The sequence below is a fragment of the Corvus brachyrhynchos genome, unplaced genomic scaffold (genome assembly GCF_000691975.1).
Source record: "Corvus brachyrhynchos isolate BGI_N302 unplaced genomic scaffold, ASM69197v1 scaffold317, whole genome shotgun sequence".
Classification (NCBI taxonomy): Eukaryota; Metazoa; Chordata; class Aves; order Passeriformes; family Corvidae; genus Corvus; species Corvus brachyrhynchos.
The window spans coordinates 223787-235072 of NW_008239295.1; the positions used below are offsets into that span (position 1 = coordinate 223787).

At 44.9% G+C, this 11286-nt stretch overlaps 2 protein-coding genes across 3 annotated transcripts in view; both read left to right on the top strand.

The window, feature by feature from the left end:
* The window catches only part of ARHGEF5 (Rho guanine nucleotide exchange factor 5), a 33084-nt gene extending 30376 nt beyond the window's left edge, over positions 1–2708 (top strand). For both annotated transcript variants that reach the window (XM_017740585.1, XM_017740586.1), the window contains exons 13-16: positions 1–33; positions 415–485; positions 815–919; positions 1125–2708. The exon at positions 1–33 ends at the window's left edge or, in 1 of these variants, runs on beyond it. In XM_017740585.1, coding sequence (XP_017596074.1) covers positions 1–33; positions 415–485; positions 815–919; positions 1125–1279 — 364 coding nt within the window. In that variant the 3' untranslated portion in view covers positions 1280–2708. The remainder of the gene's footprint in view (positions 34–414; positions 486–814; positions 920–1124) is intronic.
* Positions 2709–5974: 3266 nt separating this feature from the next.
* Positions 5975–11286, top strand: part of NOBOX (NOBOX oogenesis homeobox) — a 16090-nt gene continuing 10778 nt past the window's right edge. Inside the window, exons 1-4 of the mRNA XM_017740599.1 lie at positions 5975–6005; positions 9488–9594; positions 9730–9848; positions 10753–10886. Coding sequence (XP_017596088.1) covers positions 9511–9594; positions 9730–9848; positions 10753–10886 — 337 coding nt within the window. The 5' untranslated portion in view covers positions 5975–6005; positions 9488–9510. The remainder of the gene's footprint in view (positions 6006–9487; positions 9595–9729; positions 9849–10752; positions 10887–11286) is intronic.

Below are 11286 nucleotides of genomic sequence, written 5' to 3' on the forward strand. Positions count from 1 at the left end.
GAGAGTGGAGTTCTTGTTTCGGACAGAGACACAGTAAGAGCTCAAGTTTACCCTTGGTATATCCTGTTACCACAACCAGACACCTCCTAGGAACCTGATGGTCGTCCCTCAGCTACTCAAATGCTGAAATGCCAAATGCAGCTGCTGAGCAGAAGTCTTGAAAAACATCCTCTTGCTGTAACTATTTCCTTGTGAACCACCTTCCTCCTCTCTCATCATAGCTGCTCGTACAATACTACCACATTATGTCATACCATCAGCCTCCAAAAATGGGAATTTTTGCCTTTTCTCACCTCCTTTCTCTGCTTCCCTTTGTGTGAGCAAACACCCCCACACCCCATTCCACCTCATTTCAGTCACCAGACTGCTGTCCCTCGCACTGAATGCTGACACCTATCCTGTGCTGTTTTCCAGCAGTGAGAAGCTGAGGTGGATCTCTGCTTTGGCTCCTCCACGGGGAGAGCTGGATCTCCTGGAATGCCCTGGTGAGACTGCTCTGCTGCTGCAGCAATGGGGGTGGGCTGGCTCACAGGAGTCACAGGCACTGTGAGCTGGGACACCCCAGAATGATTCCAAGGCAGAATACTCTGGGTTTTGTAGATAAAGAAGATACTCGTGGGCTTTCCCTCAGTGCCAGGTTCTGCCAGTTATTTTACCTATTTTAACTCCTCGTTTAGATGAAGACCTGTAGTGTCCCTTCCAGTTCTCTGCTTTTTATTTGGGCAGCTCCTTAGTCTCCAGCTCCTCTGCAGCTGATGCCCACAGGTTTACTGTTGCTTTCTAGTATATCAGTGTGATCTTTCCTCCCCTTCAGATGCACCACAGGTTCAGTGCATAAAGACTTACAAGGCTCGGGAAAACGATGAGCTGGCTTTGGAGAAGGCAGATATCATCATGGTTATGCAGTACAGCAATGATGGTGAGTAGAATGAACAATGCCTGTCTTAAACTGTTGGATTGAGAGGACAAAGGGATTCTTCATCTCTTTAGGACACTTTATTTGGAAGCTGATAGGGGATCTTTTCCTTTGCTCTTAGGGTCTTTTTGGAGGGGGCTTTTTCTTGGGAAACAATGGAAAAACCACATGACTTTTGCTTCATCTTGTGCTTTTCCCCACACCACAGGGTGGATGGAAGGAGTAAAACTCTCAGACCGGGAGAGAGGCTGGTTCCCCTCAGAACATGTGGAAAACATCTCCAGCAAACACGTGCGGCAGAAGAACCTGAAGGAGGAGCAACGGGTGAAGAATGCCAAGCAGCAGGTCTTCTGCAGGAAATAAGATTCTGTTTGGACCTGTACAGTCTCCCTACCATGGGGAAACCACGGCTTTTCTATCGTGCCTCAGAAGAAATGCCTCTGCGAAGAGCATAATACACAGCACTTTGACAGGACCAGGTGCTTTTTGCCAAAGAAAGCGGGAATTCAATCAGGAAAATCTTCCTCTGTGTCAGCAGGACTACGGCAGCAAGAGGAGGAATAAAGGTTGCATGTATTGCTTGCTTTGTGGTAGTAGGGAGTGACTTAAATCAGACAGAGGTCTGGGGTCTGGACTTCTGCAAACATATTCCTGGTTTTGCCACTGACAAGTTGCGGGACCTTATGCAAGTCACTTCAGAGTTCTGCCTCAGTTTTGCCATCTGCAAAATGGGGGTAAACTTACCTACCTCACCGCATGTTGTGAGGCTAAATTCACTAGTATTAGCAGACTGAGAGCTTCGAGTTCCTGAGAAGGAAGGTGCTAAGTGCAAAGCACAACAGAGCTGAGGAGAATGTTCTGTTTGAATATCCTCTGGATACCTTCATGGCATTGATCTCCATAGTGTAATTTCCATTTAGAGCAATTTACATATTAGATCATGCAAGTCTACTGGGGTCTAAATAGGCAAATATTCCATTGTACCCAAAATCCACGGAATTATCCATTGTACAAAATCCACCGGAATTAAGGAAAGTTTTCAGAGGCCACTGTGATGATTTCCCCCACATAAGAGGTATCATGCTGAGGAATCTGCTTCACAAAGGTCACCTCTCTTCTGAACAAGCATCCTATTAAGCCATCTGAACTGATCCTTTTCTGCCTCCCCCTGGAAGTAGATCAGTGACTTTTGACAAAGATTTGTATTTTGTGTTGGTACATGCCCCGTACAAAATAACCAGGACTAGGCAAATGCAATGAAGTGGCACTTTCCTGATGCTCTTACTCTGATTGCTGATGTGGTATTGCATGCACCATTTTGCACACTTACGGAGAACACTGAGATATTTAGCCACTGTAGATAAAGTCAAAATATGCACCAGGGTCTTTGTTCTTTTTTAGAACTCTCTGGTTTTTAAGTTCAGTTTACATGCATTTGTGCAGAACCTGTCTTTTTGAGGATTGCCTTCAACTGTAAAATACTGTTTCTGTGTTAAAGTGTTCAGCTCAGTCAATGCAAGATCGAGTTTAAGAATCAATTACACCAAAGAAAGCCACGTGTAGCCTTCTTGCATTTAATATATTTGAAGAATTAGTTACTTTCGTATCTCCAGCTTTCTGGCTCTGTAACATTCTGCCTTTAAATCCCATTTACATTGTATCTAGATTAGCTTATTGCAGCCTATTTATATCAATAATTTTAGCTGGATTAAAAGAAAAAAAGAGTTGCTTTTAGTCCTAATAAACTCATGCACTTCTCCAGTTAAAATAAAAAACTCTGCTTTCCTTGTTACTTAGGTTTTCCTCTCAAATGTAAGTAATTTAATTTACTGAATACACATGCAGTATTTTTTTTTGCTTTCCTTTAACTTTCCTTTTTAACTTTCCTTTCTGAGTGACTGGTAAGTACAATGAGCTCCTTAGGGAGAGGCAGTGAGGAAAGTTTGGTTTATCTTCATACCTTAAGGTTCTTCAGTGTTATCCCCAGCCCTGGAGAGCTGATGCTGCAGGTTCCACAGTGGTGTTAGTCGTCCATAACTCAAGGTAAACTGAAGGGATGAACTACAGAAAATGGGAGTGCAGCCCACTAGAGCAGAAAGACAGGACCCAGTTATTCAACTTTTAATCTATGGTCAGACTAGATCTGCTAACACCCTTTTTCCCCTGGAAGAACTGAAGCTGGTCCTGAGCTAAGAGCCACAGCAAAGCCCTACCTCAGACTCACACAAGAAGGGTTATAATCCTCCACAAGACCCAGAATGTTCAGATACCCCAAGTGCCTGCTTGTCCCAGGCTGTCATGAATTTATGCAGTTCCCAAGTCCCCAGGATTCTCAATGTCTCAGCTGGGACACAGAGTACTGCCATGGGATCAATTTAGCATGTCTGTGTAAGGTCATCTCACACAGGCAGTCGAGGCATCCCACATCCACTTCAGCTTCATCCAGGAGGAGCCAGCCATACATATTCCCATTCTAAATCAGAAGTCATCTGAACATCATTCAACACCTGAAGTCAAGAGTTCTTTACTCTTTCAACTTCTGCTCTCAAAAGCAAGCAGGCATATTGTTCATTAGAGCCTCCCAAGGTGGTTTCTGTGTTACATTCCGTATGTTGTTAAAATTCCAGTTGACATAGGAAACTTCAAGGGTACTGTTGTCATGATTGACAGCACTTCTATGCTCTTTAACTAGTTGGACCAAAGGTTAACTTGTCCCTGTCACAGGTACAGCCTGTATTGCCTGATGTCAGGCCTTTGTATGTTGAGGAGCATTTAAAGGTCAGCTTATGCCTCTAAGAACAAGTGCTTATACACCGAGTTACTTTGATTTCTTACACTTCAGATAGACCTCAACTTCTGACTATTTAGTTAAACTTTTAGCCCCAGCACCATCCTGCCACCAAAATCCATAAACAAATCTGCACTGAAGTGCTTTTTGACATCTCTTTGATTTGTACAAGCTTATTCAAACTAGTACAATATCCCTGAAAACTGCACATTCACAATGCAGGAATCAAGTTAATGGAGTGCTTCCTGTGTGTCCTGTGACAGTCTTAATTATAAATCAGGATTTCTCCCTACATTATCTAATGTAGATAAGCTGATTTCCCAGAAAATCAGTATTAAACAGAAGCACAGGGTTTGTCATGCAAATCTCAACACTTACACTTTTCTACTATTCCCAAAGACTCTGTGAGAGGTGCCACTGTATCTTCCCCACGAACCTGTGGAGACTGATACAAAGTGTATCTGGACTAAAGAAATTCAGGATTTCTACACTGAAAAAAGAAATCATGAACGACAACCCTCATAGGGCAGTTACACTGATTTCTTTTTGTGACAAGGACAGCAATGAAGTACAAGTATGAGCTGCATTTAAAAAGTTTTGTGGAGAAGCTGAGAAAGTAATGGTGTATGTCTGAAAATCAATTTTTATGATTGCTGTCATTTTTCATATTTTTCATATAAAGTAGTTTAATATACATAAGTATATATGTAAGTGTATATAGTGTATATATATGTGTGTGTATATATATATATATATATATGACTCTAAAGAACCCAAAAACTCCCAGTGCTGGAGACCTGTGTTGGTCCCTCCTCAAGGAAAAGACATGAAAGCATTCTCCAGACTTCTTATTACTTTCACAAAAAAGGGTGACATTAGGACCAGAGTTCAGTAAATATACACAACCTTGCTCAGAAACAACTTTTAAAGCAGATAGGGATTTTTATATTGGCACTTTTTCTAATATTGAACAGGTCCCATCCCCTCCAAGATCGCTGTGTTTTGTCAGCTGACTGCTGTTAACAAATGCCATTTTAGCCCCAACTTCTTGCAGCTGATAGCTGAACCAAGTGCACTGTTAGACCAATTCTACTGCTCTAAAATGTTGGCACAGATGTTTCAGCTTACACTCGTTTAACCTGATGAAACGACTCTCAGGTGAAAGCATGTGTTGAAACAAGGCCTTAGAAGCTAAAAGTGAACCTTGAAATAAAGACAGGAGGTATGAGGAAACCCTCAGGAGAACAGTGCCGTGCCAGCAACAAGATGGTGAGCCAATAAAGAGGAGCAGGATGGAGGATGTTCTATTTTGGTGCATGAGAACACAATTAAGTGAGTCTTATTCTTCATGCAAGCATTACCTGCTCTGTTAAGAGCCTTCTTTTTACTAAGAATTGTTAAGCATCGAAAGGACACAAATTACAGCACCCAAAAGTCAAGAAGTGCCATTTATTCCTTGCAACCCCCAGTTATTGGAGAACCAGAAGCTGCTGAACACGTGGCACATGTTAAAAAACAAACGTCTTCCTGCGAGGCCATAGGAAGATCACAGAATTACAGAATCCTTAGGGTTGGGCAGCACCTCTAGAAATGCTCTAGTCAGGGTCACCCAGAGCAGGTGACACAGGAACGTGTCCAGGTGGGTTTGGAATGTCCCCAGAGAGGGAGACTCCATTCCCTCCCTGGGCAGCTGTTCCAGTGCTCTGCCACCCTCTATGGAAAGAAATTCTTCCTCGTGTGGAGATTAAACTTCTTGTGTTTTAGTTTACGGCCATTGCTTCTTGCCCTATCGCTGGCCACCACAAAAAGAGTCTGGCACCATCCTCTTGACATCATCTCCTCTTTAAAGATATTTACATGGATTGGGAGATTCCCTCTCAGTCTTCCACAACCAAAACAGGCCCAGCCCGTGCACTCTCTCCTTGTAACATTCCAGACCCCTCATCATCTTGGTTTCCCTCTGCTGGGCCCTCTCCAGTAGCTCCTTGTCCTTCTCGTACTGAGAAGTCCAGAACTGGATATAGCACTCCAGACAACGAGGTTCCCCTCATCCACGGGTGACGAGTTTTGTGCCAACCACGATTCACACGGCGATATTTCAGACAGCTCCTCATAGGGAGCATTCTTCCCGATATCCCCACCGAGCCTGGAACACTCCCGTTCCCTCCGTGCGGGGAACAGGGGCGAGCGAGGCTCCCGGGGCCGTGGGCGGGGTCGGGGCCTCCCCCGCTGTGCCCAGGTGCCCCTGATGAGGCGGCCGGGGCCGGGCAGGCCGGGGGCTGGGCACAGGCTGTGGTAAAGGTATGGATGAGGGCAAGGGGATGAGTGATGCCGGCTCGCTTTAATAACCGGGGGGAGGCACCCGGCAATGAGCCTAATGAGCAGCCCCGGGGGAGGATAATCGCTCCTCAGCGATGTTATGTGGGCGCTCATTAGCCTCCCTCAGCCCCGCCGTGTCCTGGCCCCGCGGCTGGGGTTGATGGATTCCCCGGGCCTCGAGTCCCCTGCTTGTAAAAGCACCCGGCCGAGGGCAGGGGGCAGGTGGGCTTTGTGTCACACCGAGCGGCTCCCGCTGCCTCTGGGCTTCTCGGCTGCGCCTTCCCCCGCTGTCCGGTTTTTCTCTTCCTTGCGTAGAGGGACCTCTAAAGCTGTTTCTTCTCCCCCCCTGCCGTGTGTGTGTGTGTTCAGGTGGCTTTGTACCAAATGCCCCAAAACGCCTTAAAAAACCTTGCAGTGCAAGTGGTTGTCTTGTTCCTAGGAATGTCTAAGGAGGTGGTTGTGAGATGGAAAAGGGGACTTGGTTTCCTGCTCGTGCACCAGATGTTCTGGGCTACCCATGCCTGATGTTCCCACTCGGTTAAAAATCCCTTCACTTAAGGTTCTGTTTGTCTAAAGGTGAGACAAAGTGACGTTCAGTCTGGTCTCTGAATGATGGGAGAAAGGAGTGGTTTTATAACTCCCTCTTTTTTACCATGAAGGCCCATCTTTCCCTCCAAACCTGGTTTTCATTTCAGCTCTTTTCCTTGACAGTCCCAAATTGTTGTGAGGCCTTTGGTATCTGTTCTAGAAATAAAACACAGCAGTTTACTTTCACACAGAGGAATATTTTTGTAGAGGATATAAAACTCCCAGGTGTCCATTTCTGCTACGTGTACAAGGTACCCACATAAGACTTGGACGCTTATTTTGTGATGGAAGCACATACTGGTGTTTGCATAGAAACAAGTAAAACCCCTGCTCAAATAATGGGAAAATACTTTTTTTTTTCACATAATGAGTGAGGCAAGCTCAGATGCAATCAGGAGGATGGTGGAAAAGGAATTCTATAGACCAGAGCCAGCTTCTGCCTTGTTCAGTTCTTGACCCTCCCTATCAGGATATTTCATCTCATTTAACAGCAGTGGAAACTTATTGCTGCTTAACAAGATCAAATTATTATAGCTGCATAGTTTCCTGCTTCTGTTTCTTTCCCCCACAACTAATTTGGTTCTCTTAATCCTGTAAAAAGCAAATTAGATGCTCTTGGAGCAGCCTGCCATCCCCTCATACTTCTGTGAAGATTCTCCCATCTGCTTGGAGTTGTGGGGCTCCTCTTTGATTAACAGTTGTTTCAGAAAACGACACTGAGGCAGAAGTAAATCCTTTATTTTGGCATTGCACTAATATACATCTAAAGCAGAGCACAGTGAAATGAAATTATTTTATCTTTTTCCCCAAAAAATTAAACTATCAAGTTTCTCTGTTGTCACATACTATTGAAATGCTGCCAACAGTCTGCTCAAACTTTCTTCTCTCCAGACAGAGGCAAATACATGGGTTTGGGTTTATTATTTTTCCTCCTATTTTTAAGAAATAATCACTTAAAAATTTTTTTAAGTAGCAGAAATCATACAGACTCATACATTCTGAGCCAGTTGGGAGGTTTTTGGAACTTTTTATTTGGAAATGTAAATGCCAGCTGGGGAAGTATAGGGCTTCTGTATTGTTCTGTTGCCTATTTTAATTATTTCTCTTGCTGTGTTCTTTCTGACCTGTCTTCTACTGTTCAGTCTCTCTTATTGTAACACAGTTTGTGCTTTTGTTAATCTTAGTCAGACTTCTGTACCTAATTTTGTCCTTATCCCCTATTCACTCCCTATCTTGCAAGTCTGTTACTCAGAGGTGTGGCTGAAGCTGCAGAGAAATAATTTAAGGCAGTTATTAGAAGTCTGACAATTAATGTTTTTTTCTTGGCCAGCTTGGGTATGATAGAACTCTATAAAAGTAAAAAGTGATGACATTTGTCAGGTAATCCCTGCTTACACAGCAGACCAGAATTTTGCTCCTTTCTTTTGCTCATCGTAATAAGGTGACAGGATCTTGCCAAGTTATTGATTTTTGTTCTGTTGCTTATTCCAGAGACCTTTGTTATCCCTGGGGCCATTTTCCCACTGCTGAATTTGTAATATACAAGCGTCCCTTTATTCTCTGTGTCTGGAATTACCTCCTGTAGTTTACAGTTTGCTTTTAAAATGAGGCTTTTCTCATCACAGATGTTTGAATATCTCCATATTGACCATATCAGGTTCTTTGCTGCTGCTTTCCTGGCAGCACCTGTCTTTATTTTGAGCTCTCTGGTTCTTGTCACTGTTGGGTTTCATTGTGTGGGCTTTTCCTTCCCCTGTAACTGAAACTCCCGATCCAAGCACATCCAGCTTAGGCAATGTGCATGTGGGGTGGGGTTTGGGGTTTTTTTTCCCATTTTTGCCTTGTAGAGTGCCAGGATGAGAAGGAGAACATGCTGCTGAATACAGAGCACTTTGTGGTGGATGCTGATGCTGTTGGTGACCACGGTACAGGAAGCAGTGTGCTACCTGCATTCCCAGGCACAGCCACACAAGAAAAAGTTGAGGATAATTTGGGAATAGAAGATAGGAACAGCTCTGTGAAGAAGGTGGAAGATGGGGCATACAGCACCCTGCAGGCAGCTGGGTCGTCTTCCCAAGGCTCGGTGGTCCTTGATGGCCAGCATGACTTTGCCTTGGTGTGTGGGCAACCATCGGATTTCTGTGGTGACAAGAAGGTTGGATTAGCACAGGAGCCCACGGGTCAGTCAGGGTCACAAGAGCACTCTGAGAGTTACTGCCCTGCTGGGACTGAAAAGGATGCGAAGAAGAGGAGAAGTACCAACAGCAGTGGAATGTGTGCTGAGAAAGCATCCAGTGGAGTGGCTGGAGCTCCCTGCAGGCAGGAGGAGATTGGCCCGGCCCCTCCGCAATCCAAAGGTGCTCCAGCCAGTGCTGCAGTTCAGAATTCCTACAAGGGGTCTTCAGTCCTGGAGTCCAGAGGCAGCTATGATGTGGCCAAGGGAAAAAAATCCTTACCTGTCAAGAAGAAGCCCCGCACCTTCTATAGTGCAGGTAGATCCCGGGGTACACACTGGCACACAGTGGTGCTGGCAGTGCCAGTGGCACTTGGTGTTTCCTTCCCTGTGCTGATCTGCTCTAACTGGTATTGCACTGCACTCCACACCATTAGATGTGTGAAGACTTCCACAAATAAAGGTTGCTGAGTGTCTTTCATTTGAAGCATCACTAGCAATGCTCTTTGCTTTTGAAACAGCAAATGAAGATTTTTGTTTGTTTTTGTGGTTTATTTTTAAAAAAACTTTTGTTACTCATGTATTTCTAAGTATAGTAAAAATGCTCTTTTTTTTTCTGTTTCCCTCTCTTGTTAATTTTTTTTCTTGTTTTCTTGTCGCATACTTCCCATCTCTCTCTCTTTGGGCATTGTATCATTTCTAGAGCAGCTAGAAGAGCTGGAGAAGATGTTCCAGGAAGACCACTATCCTGACAATGAGAAGAGGAGGGAGATTGCAGCTGTGGTTGGTGTGACACCACAGCGTATCCTGGTAACGCCTGCTGGGGGCAAGTGCTGCCTTTGGGTTCTGTGCAGAAAAGGGACGGACAGGGACTGGGACATTGCCAGTGTCCCCATGTGTAGATGGTTTCTTCCCTGAATGCATTCCTTTCTCTCCGTTTTTCAGGTCTGGTTTCAGAATCGCAGGGCAAAGTGGCGGAAATTGGAGAAGTTGAGTATGAAAGGCAACAGAAAATACCCAACATCATCAGCTCTGTCAGTCCCCTTTGGATCAGAGGATTATGGGTGAGGAACTTACTCTGTTTTCTTATTTCTCCACAACCGGTACCTAACAAATTAAATATTTTCTTTTGCCATTTCCCCTTTACCTTTAAACAGTGAACAACTGAGCACTGATTTGGACCTAGGTAGCGTGTCAGATTTCTGGGTAAATTGTGGTGGACCCTCTTAAAAGTCCTTTTGATTAACCTGTTGCACACATTAATCAAATTAATTTTGAAACGAAACTACTGAAATTGCTCTGGCTGAAGTCATGTAGAGAGCAAGGGATGAGATGGAAACGTTTATGGAATCATCTCTTCATTTTTAGTTTCTGTGAATGCATCGCCCAGGTGCTTCGGGTGAGTTTGGGGATTCTTTTAACCCAGTTCTCCCACCACTGCTTTCCATTTCCATGGATTTTCACTTGGTGATGGAAATGCTGCTTGCTTAGATCAGTCTTAGAAAGCCATGGACTTTGAAGAAATACAAGGTAGTACCTTTCATATGTGAGCAGAGGACATTAATGGGGGGGGGAAGGGACTGTGTGAGACGAGAGATGGTCTTTCAAGGGATGGTGAATGTGTGAGAGAAGAAATCAATCTCCATAGGGATGTATTTATGGCAATCTGGAGTGAGTGTCTTCTTAGGAAGAAAACTGAATGAAAAGAGGAAAAATTAAGTGGAAGAGGAGAAATGAAAGATTGGAGAGCACCTGACTTACTTCATTGCACTGTCCCTGCTGCCTGTCCTATACAAGTGACCTGGGGCTGCCTCCCCAAAGACTTGGTACAAGACTTGATTCCTTGCACTTGTAGTCAGCCAGTGCTTTCCCTTTCCACCTGCTTGTGATGTAGGATCTGCCCCTTGTCAGATAGAAGAGTGCATGATGGTCATAATGCCTTGTCTTGTCCTCTGTGTCTGCCTGCAGGGCACCTCCTCTGCCTGTGCCTCCATTGCCTGATGCTGCTGGAGACCAGCCTGCCGTGCTGGGAGGAGACCCTGGAGCTGGGAACTCCTCCAGCCTGCTCAGCACACACCCTGCATCCCTCACTTCTGCCTCAGGTGAGACCCTGACCAGCACGAGTGTTTTGCACAGCTACAGCATTAGCTGGTGGAGCTGGAAGATTCCCAAATGCTTTAGGAAAGGCCATGTCAGAGCCTTATGTCATCAGTGCAAAAAGTGATACCAGCTCACTCTACAGGCTGAGAAAGTTGGGGCTGTTCTGCCTGGAGGAGAAAAGGTTTTGTGGAGACATTGTAGGACTCTTCCAGTATTAGAAGGGGCCTACAAGGAAGCTGCAGAGGAACTTTTCATCAGGAACTGTAGTGGTGGGACAAGAGGGAATGGCTTCAAACTGAAAGAAGGGAAATACAGGTTAGATATTAGGAAGAAATTCTTTCCTGTGAGGGTGGTGAGGCACTGGCACAGAGAAGCTGTGGCTGGCACGGTCCCGGGACGGGT